A 22837-nucleotide genomic window follows, 5' to 3' on the forward strand; every position below is an offset into this window, starting at 1 on the left:
CAAGGTTACAGAGCTGGTTCATGGCAGAGCTGAATCTAGAATCCAAGCTGCTGACCCTTATGGTGGCTAAGAAAGATTAAGGAAACTGTCATATGAGAGAACTCCCAGAGAAAAAAAGTTGAATTCTCAGTTCAGTTCAGTTACTCAGTCGTGTCTGAGACTTTGCGACCGCATGGACTGCAGCACGCCAGGCTTCCCTGTCCCATCACCAACTCCCAGAGCTTGCTCAAACTCATGTCCATAGAGTAGGTGATGCCATCCAATCATCTTGTCCTCTGTCGTCCCCTTCTCTTCCTGCCTTCAGTCTTTCCCAGCATCAGGGTCTTTTCCAATGAGTGAGCTCGTCACATCAGATTGAATTCTAGATATTAAAAATCTTTATGTGAAATATTGCCTTTCATAAAAATAAGATGTTACATTTTATAGCCTTGTAATGATAAATTATTAAATATTTAACAATGTTTCTAACTTGTATAGTCAAATATATTCTAGCACTTTAGGCTTTAGAAACTCCAGTGGGAGTATCACTACTGCTTGTATTATGATCAGACTTTACATCTTATCCGATTATCTTTCTAAGAATTATTTTTGCATATGGAAAGCCTGTGATTAGATAATGAAGTGTTCAGTCCAAGTTTTTCTAAGAATTACAGATGGAAGATAATTTTTTTTTACCTTCAAATTACCAAAATAACCAAAGTATTCGATCAGAGTAGCATTTGCATTTTTATTTAGAAAGTGAAGTGAAGTCGCTCAGTCGTGTCCAACTCTTTGCGACCCGTGGAGCCCACCAAGCTCCTCCGTCCATGGGATTCTCCAGGCAAGAATACTGGAGTCGGTTGCCATTTCCTTCTCCAGGGGATCTTCCCGACCCAGGGACGGAACCCAGGTCTCCCACATTGCAGGCAGATGCTTTAATCTCTGCACCACCAGGGAAGCCCTTAAATGCAAGCAAAGATTTCAAGGGAGGAAAGGAAGCCAGGTTGAAAGATGGGGGAGGAGGCGGTGCTGTAGAATTCAGCAAGTTTACAAACTGAAAAGAGAGTCTTCTGATTAAAAGCATCATAAAATGCTGATAATAGGTTTCACAGTACTTAACTATGTTCCAGACACTGTGCTAAGTGCTTTAGATGGATCATCTTGCTTAATCCTCTCTAAGACTCTGCTGCTGTTGCTGCTGCTAAGTCACTTCAGTCATGTCCGACTCTGCTAGGTGGGTCCTTGTATAAAGAAAAAAAAAATACTTGCCAAAGGTCACAGAGCCCATAGATGGTAATTAAAACTTGAACTGTGATGGCAGAGACTTCTTAACCACTGTGGCTGTCTATTTACGATTGTCTTTGGGAAACAGTATGTTGGGTTTATTACCCAGAAGTTCTTAGGAAACCGTATCAGAGGACATAATTAGGGAGGGGGAAGGACCGAGGAGTCTAGGAAATAATGTTTGAATTTAGGCCTGAAAGATAAACAACAGTTAGCTGATATGCTGTGTATCTTTTAATTACCTGTTTTTCATTCTTTACTTTGTGTCTTGGGAGGATAACTCCAGGAGGATTTGCACGTGTTTTGATTTCTGGTGGGGCTTAGCCACTTGTTGGTGCTCATGAGAGATCAGAGGACGGAGAGAGAGGTCTACCTATTTACTGACTTTGCCTCTTCCCTGCTAAGCTGCCATTTTTGGTAGTTGTTGCCAGTGCTCATTGGATAGTCTCTTTCCTATTGGCTCTAACCAGGTCTTTCCCATGGCAATGGTCCTCCATCAGATTCTAGTAATACTTCTCTCCTCTCACTTCTTCAGACCTAGAGATAGTAAACCATCTCCTATGTTGCTAGTTCACTGATGCTTCACCATACCTTATTGGTTCCCTTAGCTCTTTCCACTCCTCTTTAAATAAGCCTTAAAAAATCTTTTTATTGAGAATTGTTTCTGGTAGACTATTTTCTCAGTTTCTTTCCTGAGTCAGAATAAAAGATACATTTAGTATTGTAATATTCACGTACATGATGAGAATTCACAGTAAATCACTACTTATAAGTAATGACTGTTGAATGTCATGTAATATTATTAGGTCGATTTAAAGGGTGACTGAATGTGCTAACAATAAACCCTGCCAGTGTGTTGCAACTGTGTTGAGTTCTTTATTCATTAAGGCCTTTCTGTATCTGTGACTGGTATCTAGTGTTGGAAGGAGTGGTGAAAGTAGTTCTCACACATCTGCCTCACTCCCATGTGCTCTTTTCCACCCAACCTTTTTTTTTTTTAAATGACTTATACATGATTTCGGTGTTGACCATCTGGTCATGTCCATGTGTAGAGTCTTCTCTTGTGTTGTTGGAAGAGGGTGTTTGCTATGACCAGTGCATTCTCTTGGCAAAACTCGGTTAGCCTTTGCCCTGCTACATTCCGTATTCCAAGGCCAAATTTGCCTCTTACCCCAGGTGTTTCTTGACTTCTACTTTTGCATTCCAGTCCCCTATAATGAAAAGGACCTCTTTTTTGGGTGTTAGTTCTAAAGGTCTTGTAGGTCTTCATAGAACCATTCAACTTCAGCTTCTTCAGCATTACTGGTTGGGGCATAGGCTTTGATTACTGTGATATTGAATGGTTTGACTTGGAAACGAACAGAGATCATTCTGTCATTTTTGAGATTGCATCCAAGTACTGCATTTGAGACTCTTCTGTTGACCATGTTGGCTACTCCATTTCTTCTAAGGGATTCCTGCCCACAGTAGTAGATATAATGGTCATCTGAGTTAAATTCACCCATTCCAGTCCATTTTAGTTCTCTGATTCCTAGAATGTCGATGTTCACTCCTGCCATCTCCTGTTTGACCACTTCCAATTTGCCTTGATTCATGGACCTGACATTCCAGGTTCCTATGCACTATTGCTCTTTACAGCATCGGACCTTGTTTCTATCACCAGTCACATCCACAACTGGGTATGGTTTTTGCTTTGGCTCCATCCCTTCATTCTTTCTGGAGTTATTTCTCCACTGATCTCCAGTAGCATATTGAGCACCTACCAACCTGGGGAGTTCCTCTTCCAGTATCCTATCATTTTGCCTTTTCATACTGTTCATGGGGTTCTCAAGGCAAGAATACTGAAGTGGTTTGCCATTGGCTTCTCCAGTGGACCACATTCTGTCAGACCTCTCCACCATCACCCATCTGTCTTAGGTGGCCCCACACAGCATGGCTTAGTTTCATTAAGTTAGACAAAGCTGTGGTCCCTGTTGGAGAAGGCAATGGCACCCCACTCCAGTACTCTTGCCTGGAAAATCCCATGGATGGAGAGGCCTGGTGGGCTGCAGTCCATGGGGTTGCTAGGAGTCGGACATGACTGAGTGACTTCACTTTATTTTTTCACTTTCATGCACTGGAGAAGGAAATGGAAACCCACTCCAGTGTTCTTGCCTGGAGAATCCCAGGGACGGGGGAGCCTGGTGTGCTCCCGTCTATGGGGCTGCACAGAGTCGGACACGACTGAAGCGACTTAGCAGCAGCAGCAGTCCCTGTGATCAGATTGACTAGTTTTCTGTGATTATGGTTTCAGTGTGTCTGCCCTCTGATGCCTTCTCGCAGCACCTACCATCTTACTTGGGTTTCTCTTACCTTGGACGTGGGATATCTCTTCACGGCTGCTCCAACAAAGTGCAGCCACTGCTCCTTACCTTGGACGAGGGGTGTCTCCTCACGGCTGACCCTCCTGACCTTGAACGTGGAGTAGCTCCTCTCGGCCCTCCTGCGCCTGCTCAGTCGCCGCTCCTTGGACGTGGGGTAGCTCCTCTTGGCCGCTGCCCTTGACCATGGGCGTGGGGTTGCTCCTCTCAGCCCTGCCCCTGACCTCAGGCGTGGGGTAGTTCCTCCCTGCTGCCACAGCACCTGACCTCAGGTGTGGGATAGCTCCTCCCAGCCACCGCCCCTGACCTCAGGCGTGGGGTAGCTCCTCTTGGCCGATGCCCAGATTATGACTCCTTATTGGCAAATTCAGACTTAAATTGAAGAAAGTAGGGAAAACCATCTCGACCATTCAGGTATGACCCAAATCAAATCCCTTATGATTATACAGTGGAAGTGAGAAATATATTTAAGGGCCTAGATCTGATAGATAGCGTGCCTGATGAACTATGGACGGAGGTTCGTGACATTGTACAGGAGACAGGGATCAAGACCATCCCCATGGAAAAGAAATGCAAAAAAGCAAAATGGCTATCTGAGGAAGCCATACAAATAGCTGTGAAAAGAATAGAAGTGAAAAGCAAAGGAGAAAAGGAAAGATATAAGCATCTGAATGCAGAGTTCCAAAGAATAGCAAGGAGAGATAAGAAAGCCTTCCTCAGCGATCAATCCAAAGAAATAGAGGAAAACAAGAGAATGGGAAAGACTAGAGATCTCTTCAAGAAAATTAGAGATGCCAAGGGAACATTTCATGCAAAGATGGGCTCAATAAAGGACAGAAATGGTATGGACATAACAGAAGCAGAAGATATTAAGAGGTGGCAAGGATACACAGAACTGTACAGAAAAGATCTTCATGACCAAGATAATCACGATAGTGTGATCACTCACCTAGAGCCAGACATCCTGGAATGTGAAGTCAAGTGGGCCTTAGAAAGCATCACTACGAACAAAGCTAGTGGAGGTGATGGAATTCCAGTTGAGCTAGTTCAAATCCTAAAAGATGATGCTGTGAAAGTGCTACACTCAATATGCCAGCAAATTTGGAAAACTCAGCAGTGGCCACAGGACTGGAAGTGGTCAGTTTTCATTCCAATCCCAAAAAAAGGCAATGCCAAAGAATGCTCAAACTACCGCACAATTGCACTAATCTCACATGCTAGTAAAGTAATGCTCAAAATTCTCCAAGCCAGGCTTCAGCAATACGTGACCCGTGAACTTCCAGATGTTCAAGCTGGTTTTAGAAAAGGCTGAGGAACCAGAGATCAAATTGCCAACATTCACTGGATCGTCGAAAAAGCAAGAGAGTTCCAGAAAAACATCTATTTCTGCTTTATTGACTATGCCAAAGCCTTTGACTGTGTGGATCACAATAAACTTTGGAAAGTTCTGAAAGAGATGGGAATACCAGACCACCTGACCTGCCTCTTGAGAAACCTATATGTAGGTCAGGAAGCAACAGTTAGAACTGGACATGGAACAACAGACTGGTTCCAAATAGGAAAAGGAGTTCGTCAAGGCTGTATATTGTCACCCTGCTTATTTAACTTCTATGCAGAGTACATCATGAGAAATGCTGGACTGGAAGAAGCACAAGCTGGAATCAAGATTGCCAGGAGAAATATCAATAACCTCAGATATGCAGATGACACCACCCTTATGGCAGAAAGTGAAAAGGAACTAAAAAGCCTCTTGATTAAAGTCAAAGAGGAGAGTGAAAATGTTGGCTTAACTCTCAACGTTCAGAAAACGAAGATCATGGCATCTGGTCCCATCACTTCATGGGAAATAGATGGGGAAACAGTGGAAACAGTGTCAGACTTTGTTTTTGGGGGCTCCAAAATCACTGCAAATGGTGCTTGCAGCCATGAAATTAGAAGATGCTTACTCCTTGGAAGGAGAGTTGTGACCAACCTAGATAGCATATTAAAAAGCAGAGGCATTACTTTGCCAACAAAGGTCCGTCTAGTCAAGACTATGGTTTTTCCAGTGGTCACGTATGGATGTGAGAGTTGGACTGTGAAGAAAGCTGAGTGCCGAAGAATTGATGCTTTTGAACTGTGGTGTTGGAGAAGACTCTTGAGAGTCCCTTAGACTGTGTGGAGATCCAACAAGTCCATTCTAAGTGAAATCAGTCCTGGGTGTTCACTGGAAGGACTGATGTTGAAGCTGAGATTCCAATACTTTGGCCTTCTCATGTGAAGAGTTGGCTCATTGGAAAAGACCGTAATGCTGGGAGGGATTGGGGGCAGGAGGAGAAGGGGATGACAGAGGATCAGACGGCTGGATGGCATCACTGACTGGATGGACATGAGTTTGAGTAAACTCCAGGAGTTGGTGATGGACAGGGAGGCCTGGCGTACTGCAATTCATGGGGTCACAAAGAGTCAGACATGACTGAGTGACTGAACTGAACTGAACTGATACATGATTTATTGGTAGGATACACATGGTACAATTTATTTACCTTGGTGGGGGCTTAGATTGAAATATAGTTAAGGTATGCTGCTGCTGCTGCTGCTAAGTCGCTTCAGTCATGTCCGACTCTGTGCGACCCCATAGACAGCAGCCCACCAGGCTCCCCCGTCCCTGGGATTCTCCAGGCAAGAACACTGGGGTGGGTTGCCATTTCCTTCTCCAATGGATGAAAGTGAAAAGTGAAAGTGAAGTCACTCAGTCGTGCCCGACTCTTAGCGACCCCATGGACTGAAGCCTACCAGGCTCCTCCGTCCATGGGATTTTCCAGGCAAGAGTACTGGAGTGGGGTGCCATCGCCTTCTCCGAGTTAAGGTATAGTATTATATTAGTTTTAGGTGTACTTGTACTACATGGTTTGTCATTTGCATACCATACACTTTCTTAAGAGGAATAGTTATAGGATGTTAAAATCCTTTTAGAGAGTCTTTGGGATTTCTCAATCACAGATATAAAGAAGGATTTCAGTGTATCCAATAGTGATTCTTTTTGAGGAAATGGAGAGAAACAACATTGTACCATACTTGAGTTGCCATGCAACCGTCCCTCCCCAGCTTTATTGAGATATAATTGACATATAGCATTATGTCAATTTTGGAGAAGGCAATGACACCCCACTCCAATACCCTTGCCTGGAAAATCCCATGGATGGAGGAGTCTGGTGGGCTGCAGTCCATGGGGTCGCTAAGAGTCAGGCACAACTGAGCGACTTCACTTTCACTTTTCACTTTCATGCATTGGAGAAGGAAATGGCAACCCACTCCAGTATTCTTGCCTGGAGAATCCCAGGGACAGGGGAGCCTGTTGGGCTGCCATCTATGGGGTTGCACAGAGTTGGACACGACTGAAGCGACTTAGCAGCATTGTGTCAGTTTAAGGTCTACAATGTGATGATTGGATATACGTATGTATTGCAAAATGATTACCACAATGTTAATTAAAACATTTATCACCTCACATAGTTACTATTTGTGTGTTTATGAAAAGAACATTTAAGATTTTATTTTACCAACTTTCAAGTATACAATACAATCTTATTGATCATAGTCACCATGGTGTACGTTAGATCTCTAGACTTATTCAACTGGAAGTTTATACCCTTTGACCAACATTTTCCCATTTCCCTCACCCCCTAGACACAGGCAACCACCAATTTATTCTCTGTTGCTATGAGTTCAGCTTTCTTATGTTTCACATATAAACGAGATCACGCAGTAGTTGGCTTTTTCTGTCTGACTCCTTTCTCTGAGTATAGTGTAAGGGCTGATTCTGCTGTCTTCATTTGAGAATGACTCTGTTCTAGCATTAAAAGAGCCATCCATAGAGTTATTCATTGTAGCACAACTGAATTTACATTACTTGCTATTTTAAATATTTAAATTAGGTATACATGTGTATGCTTTATGTAATAATTCTTATTGATTTGTGCTAAGTAATGCCAAAAAAACATCATCTAGTGATATAGTGATAGTTGGGGCTTTTACTGCTTGGTTGGTTTGTTTTGTTTGTTTTCTGTTTTCTACGTATTAGCTTGGGAGTTAGTATATCCCAAACCTTGAACTACTTCTAATTTTCCAAAGAGCTGTGAGGAAGAATCCTTTTGTTGTTGTTGTTGTTAACTTAGCTTCTATTAAGATGGAATAGGAATGCCTCATGTATAAGGAAATAATTTTAAGAAACTGTAAAACTCTCTGCCAGGCTGTGAGAGTTATAAGGTAGCAGTAAGAACAACATTATGATTATATTCAACATTGTTGGATGTTTTAGTGCTGTTTGAGAACAAGTCAATATATTTAAAAGAAAAGAAATATTTTAAAGTTATTTTTATGTTACATGTGGACGAATTATTTATACTTTCAGTTCAAGTCAGTTCAGTCACTCAGTCATGTCTGACTGCGACTCCAGACTGCAGCACGCCAGGCCTCCCTGTCCATCACCAACTCCTGGAGTTTGCTCAAATTCATGTCCATTGAGTTGGTGATGCCGTCCAACCATCTCATCCTCTGTTGTCCCCATCTCCTCCTGCTTTCAGTCTTTCCCAGCATCAGGGTTTTTTTTTCCAGTGAGTCAAATCTTTTCATCAGGTGACCAAAGTATTGGAGCTTCAGCTTCAGCATCAGTCCCTCCAATGAATATTCAGGACTGATTTCCTTTAGGATGGACTGGTTTGATCTCCTTGCAGTCCAGGGGACTCTCAAGAGTCTTTTCCAACACCACAGTTCAAAAACATCAATTTAGTCAATGTTTAAAACACTTCCATTCAATAGATTTATTAATTAGCCACACCACGTGGCTTCCAGGATCTTAGTTCCCCGACCAGGATTGAACTCACGGCCATGGCAGTGAAAGCATTGAGTCCTAACCCCTGGACCTCCAGGGAATTCTTGTAAGAAATTTTAGATAAAGTTAGTGTAAAGAAGTGAAGAAACCCCTCTACTTGCTCTTAGTGTTTTTGAAATAGTAAACAAGTTAGTGAAATTAATTCTTTAATAAAGTAAATATTTCCATTATGTTAAAGACTATTAAGATTTTGTAAATAGAGTATTTTCGACTAAAGGCTATCTCAGTGTTCATGTAGTTCTTTTCATATTATTTAATATATTGCTTACCTTTCAGGAAATCATGGATAGAATTTATAAGAATGTTATGAGCAAAGTCCAAGAGATGAATTATATTCAGAAAACTCTGTTCAAGATAGGGTATGATTACAAATTGGAACAGATTAAAAAGGGATATGATGCACCACTTTGCAATCTGTAAGTATATTTCACAGACTCTGTAGTTTGAGCTTTTAAATATTTTTGTGTTTTAATATCTGGAAGATGAATAAGTAAATGACAAGTTAATTTAGTTTGAGCATCACCACCATGATCATAACATTGAATTTCTCTCTTACTCACTTCTAAGCTTTGTTGCTTATATAGCAAGCAGAGGACCTTGAACTCTAATCTTGGCAGTTTAACAAATTTTAATAATTGGTGTACATATTTAAGATTTAATTATAAAATTTGGTCTCATGAAGAAAAACTAGAGTAGACTTTTTCTCAAGATAGTTGAGAAAAAAGTCATCTAACTAAAAAAGTGATTTTCAATATTTATTTTGTGTGAAGGTTTCTGATTTATTGTATTCATAAAATATTAAGCATATGAATATAATGGTTACTTTAAATGTAGTGCTGGGGAGTCAAGATGAGGAAGCATTTTTCATTGGAAGGGAAATAAGATAGATGACAAAATGTTCCAAAGATTACGTTTTTTCCATTGACGTCATCCTTTTCTTTCATTTACTATGTGTCAAAGCAGTTTCCCAACACTGTACAGTTTTCTTCTTGCATTTTTCAGAGTTTTTCTAGCATTTTTTAAGGTGTTACTAGTTGTTGCTTTGATCGCCTCTCATTATCACAATGGTCCCAAAATTTAGATGTTCAACCAAAGTTGAGACATCTTTTCCAGAGGCTATGAATTATGACGCTTGGTGAGTCACCAAGAATAATCTATTCATACATTAAAATACAGATAGCCAGTGGGAATTTGCTGTGTGACATGGAGAGCTCAACCCAGTGCTCTGTGACAACCTAGAGGGGTGGGATGGGATGGGAGATGGGAGTGAGGCTTAAAAGGGGAGGGGACATATGTATACCTGTGGCTGATTCATGTTGATGTATGGCAGAAACCAGCACAATATTGTAAAGCAATTATCTTCCAATAAAAGATTTTTAAAAATCATTTATTGCCCCTTTTTATCAAGGATACTGTTTAAAAAAGTGAAGGCTCTGCTGGGAGGGAATGTCCGTATGATGCTGTCTGGTGGAGCACCCCTGTCTCCGCAGACACAGCGATTCATGAATGTCTGCTTCTGCTGCCCAGTTGGTCAGGGTTATGGATTAACAGAAACGTGTGGTGCTGGGACAGTTACTGAAGGTAAGTTTGTTTTTTTTTTAATTAAAATTTATTGAAGTATAGTTGCTTTACAGTGTTTTGTTTGAACGTAAGCATTTTTAACATGGCAAATAATTATATAATTATAATTGCTATTGGGAACCGTGGTGACTTTATGCCTCTTAAGTAATATTGGATTCAGTGCAAATCTACATATTTTAGTTTTAGAAACTTTTAGTTGAGTCATGTGTACCCTTTATTTGTCAGCCTCATAAATATTTATGACACATTGTCAGTCCTCAAAGTTCTTTTACCCTGGTCTCATAATCTCTCTCTAAAATGATCACTTCCTCAGAGCACTGCACTCTTGGATTAGGTATCACTTTTTTTTTCTCCTAGCTTTCTTTTTTTATTATCATTGGAGTAGAGCTGCATTGGAGAAGGAAATGGCAACCCACTCCAGTGTTCTTGCCTGGAGAATCCCAGGGACAGAGGAGCCTGGTGGGCTGCCGTCTATGGGGTCACACAGAGTCGGACACGACTGAAGTGACTTAGCAGCAGCAGCAGCAGAGTTGCTTTATGATGTTGTATTAGTTTCTGCTTTTACACTTTTGTGCTCCCTCTTGAACCTGTGTTCCTATCCTGACTTCTTGTTTGCTTTCTTTTCTGTTATTTTCAACAGCCTACAGCAGGGTTTCTCAACTTCAGCACTGTTGAGATTTTGAACCAGATAATTCTTTATTGTTGGGACTGCTCCTGCATATTGTAGGATGTTTAGCTGCTACATAGCTGCCAGATGATGTGACAATGAATTATATCTTTAGTTGTTGCCAAGTATCCCTGGGTTGTGAAACAATGGAGTAGAGCAATCTTTTTTGTTATCTCACTTTCACTTTAAACTCCTGTCCAAAGTCAGTGCCATTGTCCAAAACCATCTGTCCATTGCAAGATTGTGTATGACAGTGTTATTCAGTTCAGTTCAGTTGCTCAGTCGTGTCCGATTCTTTGCGACCCCATGGACTGCAGCACACCAGGCTTCCCTGTCCATCACCAACTCCTGGAGCTTGCCCAAACTCATGTCCATCGAGTCAGTGATAAAACCATTCAGGGCATTAGCTTTGAAGTCATTGGATTGTTTATTTTTAATATCTTTAAATTTCACTCGATCTCCCCATGTTTTTCATTGGATTGCTCCCTCCCCTGGCTGCCACCTTTGGCATCTCACCTTTTATTACTTCACCATGTCCTAAAGTAACAGTCTTTCAACTGCTGTGTCTGCCTCTATTATATCACTTCTGTTTCATCCTGTATTCTTCTGTTAGACATGTCCACATCAAACACTGCTTCATACCTGGTGAACCTAGATTTCAAGCATCTCTAACCTGGCACCATTGTACCTATTCATCATTATTTCCCACCTGTGTATACACCTGGGTTCTTTTCTCCAGACAAGCCAATCTTCTCTGTCTTGTATTTTCTGTTCCCTTCTCTTGGAATGCCCCTTTTGCTGTCTGGTCCCAGCCATCTTCTCACGTGCAACTCTTCTTTCCCAGCCATTTCATTTTATGTTGATCTTTCTAGCCTCCAAGGTGCTAGTGTGCTCACCTTCAGAACCATGCAGTTTACTATTTAAATATGCTCCAAATTATTTAATGTGCTTTTCTCTCCAGGTAGTTTGTTTGTAAGCTTGGTGAGGGCAGGGTCTCCTTACCTTTAATGTGTTTTTCTCACAATGTTTAATGTAAAGCTAAGGTACATAATAAGTTGTCCATAAATACTTGATTAATGCACACAATAATCACATACTACAAAAGGACAATATCATCAGGGAAATGTCATGCACTAATTAATATCCTTGTTACTCTTTCCCTTATAGTTACTGACTATACCACTGGCAGAGTTGGGGCCCCTCTTATTTGCTGTGAAATTAAGCTAAAAGACTGGCAGGAAGGTAAGCATTTTATGACAAACTCTAGTGTTTCTAGATATGCTGAAAATCACCACGAGCCTCTAGACTTCCATTTTTTTAAAAGTGTTAGGTTGTCAATGGTAGCAAGTGAGCCTTTGCTGTTGCTTGTTTTTTGTGCTTTCTTTTTCTTCAGTAACATCATTAGGTTCCCAATAGAAAAAGAAAATCTCTAGAATCTAGGCATGAAGATTCTGAACTTGGGAGTACTTGATGGATGGTAAAAAGGAAAACGTTCTTAATGGGGCATTCCCTGGGTTCAGAGAAGGATATATTATCCTATCCTTTGAATCTCGAGATTGCTAGTGAGTAGATTTGGGCTGAGAAATGAAACCCCAGGTTTTCAGGGGATACAGTGACTAATCACACACACACTCCCCCAACTTCTTAGCTCTTGACCCCAGCAAACATTTTTATAGTTGAGAATCCACTATCTTTGTATAGTTTAATTTTTATAAGTAACTGTAGAAGGTGAAACACTTAGAGACCTGTGCTTTACAGACATTAGTGATAATCCTTTTCTATAAATCAGCTGAAGGCAAAAGTAAGGCAATCTTCCTGTGATGAAATTGTGAAAAAACATTAAGCATATTCATTAACTGCAAAATAATTAACAACCTAGCCATGCTAAATGAAGAGTAATTAAAAAGTTTAAGATTTCCTTCTATTTTTAATTTACTGTATTTGGTATATAATATGTAAATTGAAGACATACAACATGTTATTTTGGTACCTTTATATATTGTAATATGATTGTTGCTGTAGCAACATTCAGCATCTCTATTACATTACATAATTGCCTTTTCTTTATAGTGGATGGGATAGTTAAGTTTTAGTCTCTAAGCAAGTTTGATGGATATAGTACAATATTATTGTCTGTTAAGAAAAAATCAAAGCTTAACATTTAAAAAGGGAGTATTCACCTTAGGATGGAGTCATAGACTGAAATTTTAAAGGACCAGTTATCTTGTTGTACATATCCCTTAGGTTGTTCAAACCCAAGAAAATGAATGTGCTTTGTCTGACATAAATTTGAAGTTTCTAAAAGTGTTCTTCCTATGTGACTTTTTAATTATGTGCATTATTTTTGGTGCTCTATGAGCAAACAACCATTTCTTTTTAAATACCATGTTGAAAAGCCAGTTTCATCCCCAGGTGTTTTACATCTTGGAAATAAGACTTCATTCTCCCATGGTAGTGCCTTTGCAGCTTTAGAATGAAAATTTGAAAAAATATAGGGGCTGTGTGTCTATGTATATTGGGCATCAGCATCAAAATTGCTGTAGTCAGTGGGTTATTTATTAAGCAGTGGAATCAGAGAAACAAGGTATATTATAAAACTTGGTAAGAATAATTTTGCCTTTAATTTTTATTTTCTGATTTTTCTGGTACTGGGCTTTAATGTCAGTTTTGTGGGGAGTGGGTCCATGTTTGGAGTTTTCCTTGCTATGAAAGAATCTTTGCTTTATATAATACAAATGATGTTCATGCTTTACATACAGTGAGTTTTGTCATATTAAAATATTGAATTGTTTTAAATTTATAAGAGTAGCTAACAGCTGGAAAGAACTCTGCTTTTAATTCTTTTATGACTTAAAATCTAACCAGCATCTCAGTTTATCAATTTGAATTTTTGTGTATTTTCCTTAGAGTAAGCTTTGTTCAGTAATAAACAAGTAATGAGTGTAATAAAATGTTTCATTACTCATTGTCAATGATTTCAGTGTTTTCACTTTTAAAGCCATGACTGACCAGAGGCAAAGTGAAGAAAATAATGTTTCCCTCTCACTTCATAGCTTCTCTGGTGGCTCAGGTGATAAAGAGGCTGCCTGCACTGCAGGAGACCCAGGTTCGATCCCTGGGTCAGGAAGATCCCCTGGAGAAGGGAATGGCTACCCACTCTAGTATTCTTGCCTGGAGAACTCCATGGACAGAGGAGTCTGGCAGGCTACAGTCCCTGGGGTTGCAAAGAGTTGGGCATGACTGAGCGACTAACACTTTCTTACTTCATGGTGTTGCCTTTGAGAGCACTTACTCTCAAACTGCTCTCTTTGATTAAAACAATATATTTGAAACACATTTGATATCAAAATATTAATAATTTATTTATAACAGCCTCAAATATTATCCTACTTGGGGTGATTTTATTTTAGTAGATGTCTGTGAACCCTAATGATGTCTGTGAAGCTTTAATGATGTTCTGAGTGTGAAATTTTATGGTCCTTGAAAGGTTTCAGATGGGTTGGTACTTCTGCAGTCACAGTCACCCTCTGTCCTTACACAAATCTCAGTAAATATTAACTAGTATGCTCCTGTAGAGTGAAGTAAAATTTGACCAGCAAGAAATATTAGCAAAGGATCTTTAAGAATTAATGCAAGTAAATTTTGCTTTGGAACAGTAACTAAATAGTTTTTATGACCTCCAGGCGGCTATACAATTCATGACAAGCCAAACCCCAGAGGTGAAATCGTAATTGGTGGAAAGAATATCTCCATGGGATATTTTAAAAATGAGGAGAAAACGGCTGAGGATTATTCTGTGGATGAAAATGGCCAAAGGTGGTTTTGCACTGGTGATATTGGAGAATTCCATCCCGATGGGTGTTTACAGATTATCGGTCAGTGTGTTCTCTTTTTGTGCTTTTCTGTAGTTTTTGCAGCTTCAACAACTATGAAAGGTAATATTGATCAAGTCATTAATAACTTTGATGATGGTTCCATTGGTTTAAACTTCAGACACGTTATTTAATTAATGTCTGTGCTTCCCCATCTGTGAAATAGGGACAGCAACACTGACCTGGCAGGGGTTTTGTTAGGATGAAATGAGTTTGTATAAAATGCTTAGAGCAGGGCAGTGCTTTCACCTTAGTAAGTGGTAGTAGAAGCAACATTAGAGTGAGCAGACATAAATTTGAAGTTTCTAAAAGTGTGCCTTCTTTGTGACTTTTTAATTATGTGCATTATTGTTGGTGCTCTATGAGCAAACAACCATTTCTTTTTAAATACCATGTTGAAAAGCAGGAAAATAGCAGTTGGTGATGAGAAAACAAAAATTGCTCAGAAGAGGGATTTTTGGTTGGTTGGTTGTGGGTTTTTTTCCTTTTTTCATCAACTACATTTGGTTACATATAACCATGTACTGCAACATACCCTATTCTAGGGCTTCCTCACCATTTACCTCCCCACCCAAGAGGCATTGTGGACACATTATTTTCCCTGCTGCTGCTGCTGCTGCTGCTGCTAAGTCGCTTCAGTCGTGTCCGACTCTGTGCGACCCCATAGACGGCAGCCCACCAGGCTACCCTGTCCCTGGGACTCTCCAGGCAAGAACACTGGAGTGGGTTGCCATTTCCTTCTCCAATGCATGAAAGTGAAAAGTGAAAGTCGCTCAGTACTATTATGACTCTAACTAGCCTAGACTCTTAGAACGAACTTTTTGGCCAACACATCTCAGTTCTTAACGTTAATCTATTCTGAGAATGTCAGTTGGCTTGGCACTGCCTTTATTGAGCCTACTAGAATAGACTTTGAAGTTCAAAACTACTCCAAAATAGCCCTTACACTACTCACTTTAATCAGGCAAAAGTGAAAAATTTGACTAGCTAATACCGATCACAGCGTTGGGTCTCATTCAGGCCCTTTTAAAGCCATAAAATTTCCTCAGTCGTATCTCCAGTGGTCCATTTAAATCTGTCTCTGGACCCGTATGTGACCTGAATAGAATTAGAGATTTCCTGAGAAAAGCTGGTTCTTCGCCTAGAAGTTTGATCTGCCAGGGAAATTTCCTGGAAGCATGGCTTGATTTAGAACCAGTAACAACCTCATTGCCTTTTTCCCCTTGATCCTTAATTGTGCTAGAATCAAAGGTTGTCTCTGTTGGCATGTAGAGTGGGTTCCCAGCCCATGGGTAGGGATATAAGACAACCTGATGATTAGCCACGCTGTGCCATCCTGTGCCAGCATGTTATTAGAGCACAGTCATTTTAACAATAAAAAATTGAAAAACTTTTGGTGTGGGATATAACATTTTAGCCAGTACTTCTTTAAGTAGGCATTTTCTTTTTAACTGATGTGTGTGAGCAGGCATTCTATATAACAAGCTTTTTAGAAGTATCTTTATAACTAAAGGTTAAGGCAGTGGGATGGAAAGGAAATCAAAATTGTACATACCTGTACTGTGGGTAAGCTAACATGCTTCATGACTTACAGACCGTAAGAAAGATCTGGTGAAGTTACAAGCAGGAGAATATGTGTCTCTCGGGAAAGTAGAAGCTGCACTGAAGAACTGTCCACTTATTGATAACATCTGTGCTTTTGCCAAAAGGTAATTTTAAAGTCGCATTTGTTTCATATACTTACAGTAACAGGATAATTGGGGAAATATTGATACAATCATAAGGGAAACATTAAACTTTCAGAGTTGGGGAATGTTATACATTTTATGAAAGTTCTTGAATTCAACAGCTTAAAGGTCATTTGAGATAACCCAGACATTTTAACCATTTATGGACCACCTACAACGTCTTGCTATGCCACAACAGTTACTTGGTTTAACATCCATAACAACTGAAACTTAGCATAAGTAATTTTCCTAGGAAGGTAACACAACTAGTGTAAGTTTTCTAAATAAAAAGCCTGAGAGACTGAACCATTTTCTTTCTTTGTATGTTAATATGATTTATTTTTCTGGACTTTATTACCCCCTTTAAAAAATTTAATTGTAAAAATCACAAAACCTAAATTTACCATCTTAACCATTCTTAAGACAGTTCACTAGGGTTAAGTATACTTACATTGTTGTACAACCAATCTCCAGAACTTCTCATCGTGCAAAAATGAAACTCAATATCCATTAAACAACTCCACATTTCCTCCTTCCCACCATCCTCCCCACCCCCTGTCCACCAACATTCTCCTTTCTGTTTCTGTGAATTTGACTACTCTAGATACCTTAAATAAATAGAATCATACAATGCTTGTCTTTTTGTGACTGGCTAGAATATTATTCAGCCTTAATAAGGAAGGAAATTCTGATACATACTACCGTATAGATGAACCCTGAGGGAAATTCTAAGTGAAATAATCCAGTTACAAAAAGATAAGCACCATATGATTCTGTTTATTCAAGGTATCTAGAGCAGTCAAATGGCAGAATCTCTTTCTTTCTCATGGCTCAGTAATATTCCATTGTACATATAGACCACATCTTTATCCGTTCATCCACTGATAGACACTTGTTTCTGTATCTTGACTATTATAGACTAATGCACGCAGTCCATTACATGGACTATGCAGCTGTGAACATGGACCAGCTGTCTCTTTGATATCCTGTTTTCATTTCCTTTGGATTTATACCAAGAAGTTAGATTACTGGATCATATGACAGTTCCATTTTTAATTTTTTGAGGAGCCTCCATACTGTTTTCTATAGTGCCTGCACCAATTTGCATTCCCATCAACAGTGCACAAGTGTTCCTTTTTCTTCACATCCTCCCCCAAACTTGTTATTTCTTGACTTTTTGATAATAGCCATTTTAACAGGTATGAAGTGATATCTTATTATGGTTTTGATTTGCATTTCCCTGGTATTGAGCACCTTTTCATGTACCTGTTGGCCATCTGTATGTCTTCTTTGGAGAAATGTCTATTCAGATCCCCATACCTATTTTAACTGAATATTTTTTGCTGTTGAGTTATATGAGTTCTTTATATATTTTGGATATTAGCCCTGTATCAGATATGATTTTCAGATACTTTTCTCCCATTTTGTCGGTGGCCTTTTCATCTCGTTGATGGCTTCCTTTGCTGTGCAGAAGCTTTTTAATTTTATATGCTCCTACCTGTTTGTTTTTATTTTGTTGCCTTTGCTTTTGGTGTCTAATTTAAAAAGTCATTACCACACCTATGTCAGAGAGCTTCCACCTTTGTTTTCCTCTAGGAGTTTTATGGTTTCAGGTCTTTGCCCGTTTTTTAATAGAATTATTTTTTTTTATTATTGAGCTGTATGAATTCTTTATACATGCTAGATATTAACCCCTTATCAGACATATCATTTGCAAATAGTTTGTCCAGTTCCATAGATTGCCTTTTTATACTCTGTTGTAACCTTTGATACACAAAAAATTTTTTCTTTTTCTTGTACTCTTCATCTATTTTTTCTTTTGTTGCCTGTGCTTTTGGTATCATATCTAAGAAAGCATTGCCAAATCCAATGTCATAAATCCTTCCCCTTGTTTTCTTCTAGGTGTTTTATTATTTTAGATCCTACATGTTTGGGTCTTTGATCTATTTTGAGTTTAATTGTCCTATGTGCTATAAGATACAGATCCAGCTTCGTTCCTTTATATGTGACTATCCAATTCTTTCAACACCATTTGTTTTAGAGACTGTCCTTTCCCCATTGAGTGGTCATGGTGCTCTTGTTGAAGATCATTTAACCATATATGCAAGGATTTATTCTGGACTGTATTCTATTCCATTGGTCTATCTATATGTCTGTGTTTATGGCAATACTATGGGCTTTATTACTTCTTAATGAACTTGTAAAAAGAGAAATATATACTTGGACTTATATGTACTATTTTCGTTGAATTTATGTTTTAAAATTTCTGTTCTGCTTTATTATCTAAATTTTTAGTGACCAGTCCTATGTGATAAGTTTTGTGGTTCCTAATCAGCAAAAGTTGACACTTTTGGCACAACAGAAAGGGGTAGAAGGAACTTGGGTTGATATCTGCAATAACCCTGCCATGGAAGCTGAAATACTGAAAGAGATTAGAGAAGCTGCAAATACCAGTAAGTAAGAAATTGTTTGTCTGCTGAAGTCCTCAAAAGTTATTTAATGAGGTCCTATGCATTAGGCTTTTCAAGATGTTTATTTGTTTTGATAATAAAATACAAGTTTTTTTTTTTTTTAAACTCTTAAATTATATATATAATGAATTTTCTTGTTGAAAGGATCTTTAAATGTTATATGGTGAAGTAACCCATCTAGTTCTTTATTGCATGTCACAGCATCCCTGCTAAGTGGTCATCTGGCCTGTGTTTGGAATGGTCTGTCTTTGTTTTCATTGGGCTTCCCTGATAGCTTGGTTGGTAAAGAATCTGCCTGCAATGCAGGAGACCCCAGTTCAATTCCTGGGTCAGGAAGATCCCTTGAAGAAGAGAAAGGCTACCCACTCCAGTATTCTGGCCTGGAGAATTCCATGGACTATATAGTCCGTGGGGTCGCAAAGAGTCAGACACGACTGAGCGACTTTCACATGTGCCCTGGTGTGAATCTTTTATCATTTACTATTATGTGTACTTACTTGGTGTGGGCCCTTTTAATCTAGAGATCTCTGCTCTTTGTTTCTGGGAAATATCCATTGACCTTTTGTTGTGTGTTTGCTTTTCTTTCATAGTCTTTCCCCCCTTTAAGTTTCGGGTTCATGTTTTTATCTGGGACTACTTTTATATGACTGTTGACCTTCTACATTCATCCTCTTATTTTCTTATCTATTTTTTCTTTCGTATTGTGTCTTGTCCATTTTGTTTTATATGCTGGCAGATCCCTCAACCTTATCATTGCTTCAGTCTATTGAATTTCCAGCTTCTAATATCAGAATTTAGATTTTCAAGAGCTCTTTCCTGCTTTCTCAGTGTCCTTTTAGTAGCATCCAGTTGCTCTTTCAGGGATGCAGTCATCCTCTGAGGATAACTTCTATGAAGTTTTCTTCTTCTGTTAGTGTTTCTATTTCCTCCAAGTTCCACTTTCTGCTTGCTTTGGTTAGCCTCACATACATCTGCTGACCTTTGTCCATTCATATTTGAGAACAAGGTACTAAAAAGCTATTTGGAAAACTTACTGGGCTTCACTGAAAAGTTACTCAAATGTTAATATCTTGGGTAATACTGTTGCTGCAAAGAAGACTTCTCCACTCTCTTCCCTGGAGTGATATTAACCTGAGTGTCAGTATTCTGGCAGCCACAAAAGGGACTCGGGGCTGGGGTTGGGGTATGTAGATCTTCTCCTCACTGAATTCTTAGGTTTTCAGCTTTATTCCCTCACTCTCTTGTACCTGGTGTCCTTGAGTCCAGAGTCTCTAGTTCAGTTGGGGCTTCCCAGGTGGCATTAGTGATAAATAACCCATTTGCCAATGCAGGAGACTTAAGAAATGCAGGTTTGATCCATGGGTTGGGAAGATCCCATGGAGGAAGGCATGGCAACCCCCTCCTATATTCTTGCCTGGAGAATCCCATGGACAGAGGAGCCTGGCGGGCTACAATCCATAGGGTCACAAAGAATTGGACATGACTGAAGCAACTTAGCACACATGCACACCTATCTCCAGCCTGGTTGGGGACGAGCAGAGTAAGAGAGAACTGTCCTCTGAAGAGGCGGGGGTCAGCCCTCCTGTTTGCAGTGTGCCTCTCATCCCTTTCTTTGGCCCCTGTAGCTTCTGTCTATGGGCTCGGGAAGTTGGTTTGCCTCTGTCAGTGTCCTTCAGTGTCAGCAGTTAGCTTTTTAGCCAGAGAAGGCAATGGCACCCCACTCCAGTACTCTTGCCTGGAAAATCCCATGGACGGAGGAGCCTGGTAGGCTGCAGACTATGGGGTCGCTAAGAGTCAGACACGACGGAATGACTTCACTTTCACTTTTCACTTTCATGCATTGGAGAAGGAAATGGCAACCCACTCCAGTGTTCTTGCCTGGAGAATCCCAGGGACGGGGAAGCCTGGTGGGCCACCGTCTCTGGGGTCGCACAGAGTTGGACACGACTGAAGCGACGCAGCAACAGCAGCAGCAGCAGCTTTTTAGCCCGTTTGCTTTTGGTCTTCTAAGATTTTATTGAGTCCTCTCACCCACTGTTCTCTTTCTCATGTTCCTGTTTTTTTGTCTGTGAGGTTAATACCTTTTTAATATAAAAAATTATTTTCAAACTGCTTATTTTCCAGGGGGACCTGTATAAACTGTGTACTCTGTATGCTTAATTGGAAGCTGTTAACCTAGTTTAACCTGTTGGCTTCCCTCCAAAAAATGAAAATATCATTTTTCTGAGGATAGGTTACCTATATTCATTCTAAACTACTGGACAATACAGAAAATTTAAAGGAGGAAGCAAAAATCACTTGATATTAGTTACCTTTGGGTGGTGACATTACTTTCTGGTATATATACTCAACGTATCAATGTCATCTACTTTCTTCTAAGTCAGTAGATATAGAATTGCACTACCTTTTTTTTTAGCTAAATAGTATTCCAGTACAGGGAGGCCTGGCGTGCTGCGATTCATGGGGTCACAAAGAGTCGGACACGACTGAGCGACTGAACTGAACTGATAGGAGTGTCTACTTGTTAGACTTTTTCCCTCTACTGTTAAACAAATAGACCCCCACCTGTTGTTGCCTCCAGTCAATTTTCCTTATGTAATTATTTTATTAGTGTGAATCCTTAGCCATTGAATTTCTTTTTTAAAAATAATTTTATTTATTTAGTTTTGGCTGTGCTGGGTCTTTATTTCTGTGTGTGGGCTTTTTCTGGTTACAGCGAGTGGGGTCTTCTCATTGCAGTGGCTTCTCTTGTTGCAGTGCACAGGCTCTCGGCACATGGGCTTCAGTAGTTGCAGTCCCTGGTCTCTAGAGCACAGGCTCAATAGTTGTGACACACTGCTTAGTTGCTCTGAGGCATGTGGGATCTTCCCAGACCAGGGAGTGAGCTTGTGTCTCCTGCATTGCCAGGTGGATTCTTTACCACTGAGCTACCAGGGAAGCCCCAGAAATGAAATTTCTGAGTTAGGGAAAATGTATATTTTAAAGGCTTATGGTTTACCTTAGACTTCCCAGGTGGCGCTAGTGGTAAAGAGTCTGCCTGTCAGTGCAGGAGACATGAGACGAAGGTTCTGTCCCTTGGTCGGGAAGATTCCCTGGAGCAGGGCATGACAATCCACTCCAGTATTCTTGCCTGGAGAACCCCATGGACAGAGGAGCCTGGCAGGCTGTACTCCATAGGATCGCACAGAGTCAGAAGCAACTTAGCACGCATGCCTTATATTGCCAAATAATTCCCTCTTCCCCTAGAAAAATTGGACTAGTTTATACTCCTGTTAGAGATACATGAGCACACCTATTTCCCTAACTAGGGTACTATTATTTTTATAGATTACCTACTTGAGTTCCACTTTGGTTTAAATAGTTTGCAACATTTGTTAGCAAGTTGAAGTTAAAAAACTATTTCCCCCAAGAAGAACATTCTTCTAGTTAACCCTGGTCACTGTAAGTTTTGGATAACAGTTATTAACATAATCTAAAAAGTATGTTACTTTATAATCATAAAGACAGTGGCTTAATTTTTTCTTAAAGTTGGTTTTGTTATAGTATTATTGACATATCACACTTTTTATGTTAATATCACCAGGCTTCCAGAATTTTCTTTGACACAAATCCTCATTTTTTTCTTTAAATATAGTATTTTAAAAACAATTTCAGTCAATAGGCTGTTAGTCACTCTCAAAGTACTAATGGACTGGAATGTGATTTGAATAATTCATCATTGAATATTTAACTGTGTGAAAGCAATAATGGCGGAAGTTTTTCAGGCTGGAAAATGGAATAAAATTCTAGGACTTAATACATCTACATAACTTTCCTGTGTTTGGAATGGGCATGAAACTGAACAGTTCATGATTTGGTTAATGAACAGTAATCATGAGTTAAGTCTGTATAATTCATGAGCTTGTCTGTGCTGCAAAAGATTTATTTTACTAATCTTTTGCTTCAGATTATAATTTCAGAAAGTGAAAGTGTTAGTCACTCAGTTGTGTCTGATTCTTTGTGGCCCCATGGACTGTAGCCCAC

General features: G+C 39.7%; 1 protein-coding gene across 3 annotated transcripts in view; it reads left to right on the forward strand.

Moving 5' to 3' along the window:
* ACSL4 (acyl-CoA synthetase long chain family member 4) overlaps positions 1-22837 on the forward strand; it is a 77642-nt gene that overhangs the window by 49328 nt on the left and 5477 nt on the right. For all 3 annotated transcript variants that reach the window (XM_027535001.1, XM_027535000.1, XM_027535002.1), the window contains exons 10-15: positions 8773-8912; positions 9905-10077; positions 11912-11986; positions 14428-14619; positions 16211-16325; positions 18639-18796. In XM_027535001.1, coding sequence (XP_027390802.1) covers positions 8773-8912; positions 9905-10077; positions 11912-11986; positions 14428-14619; positions 16211-16325; positions 18639-18796 — 853 coding nt within the window. The remainder of the gene's footprint in view (positions 1-8772; positions 8913-9904; positions 10078-11911; positions 11987-14427; positions 14620-16210; positions 16326-18638; positions 18797-22837) is intronic.

The sequence above is a fragment of the Bos indicus x Bos taurus genome, chromosome X (assembly GCF_003369695.1).
Source record: "Bos indicus x Bos taurus breed Angus x Brahman F1 hybrid chromosome X, Bos_hybrid_MaternalHap_v2.0, whole genome shotgun sequence".
Lineage (NCBI taxonomy): Eukaryota > Metazoa > Chordata > Mammalia > Artiodactyla > Bovidae > Bos > Bos indicus x Bos taurus.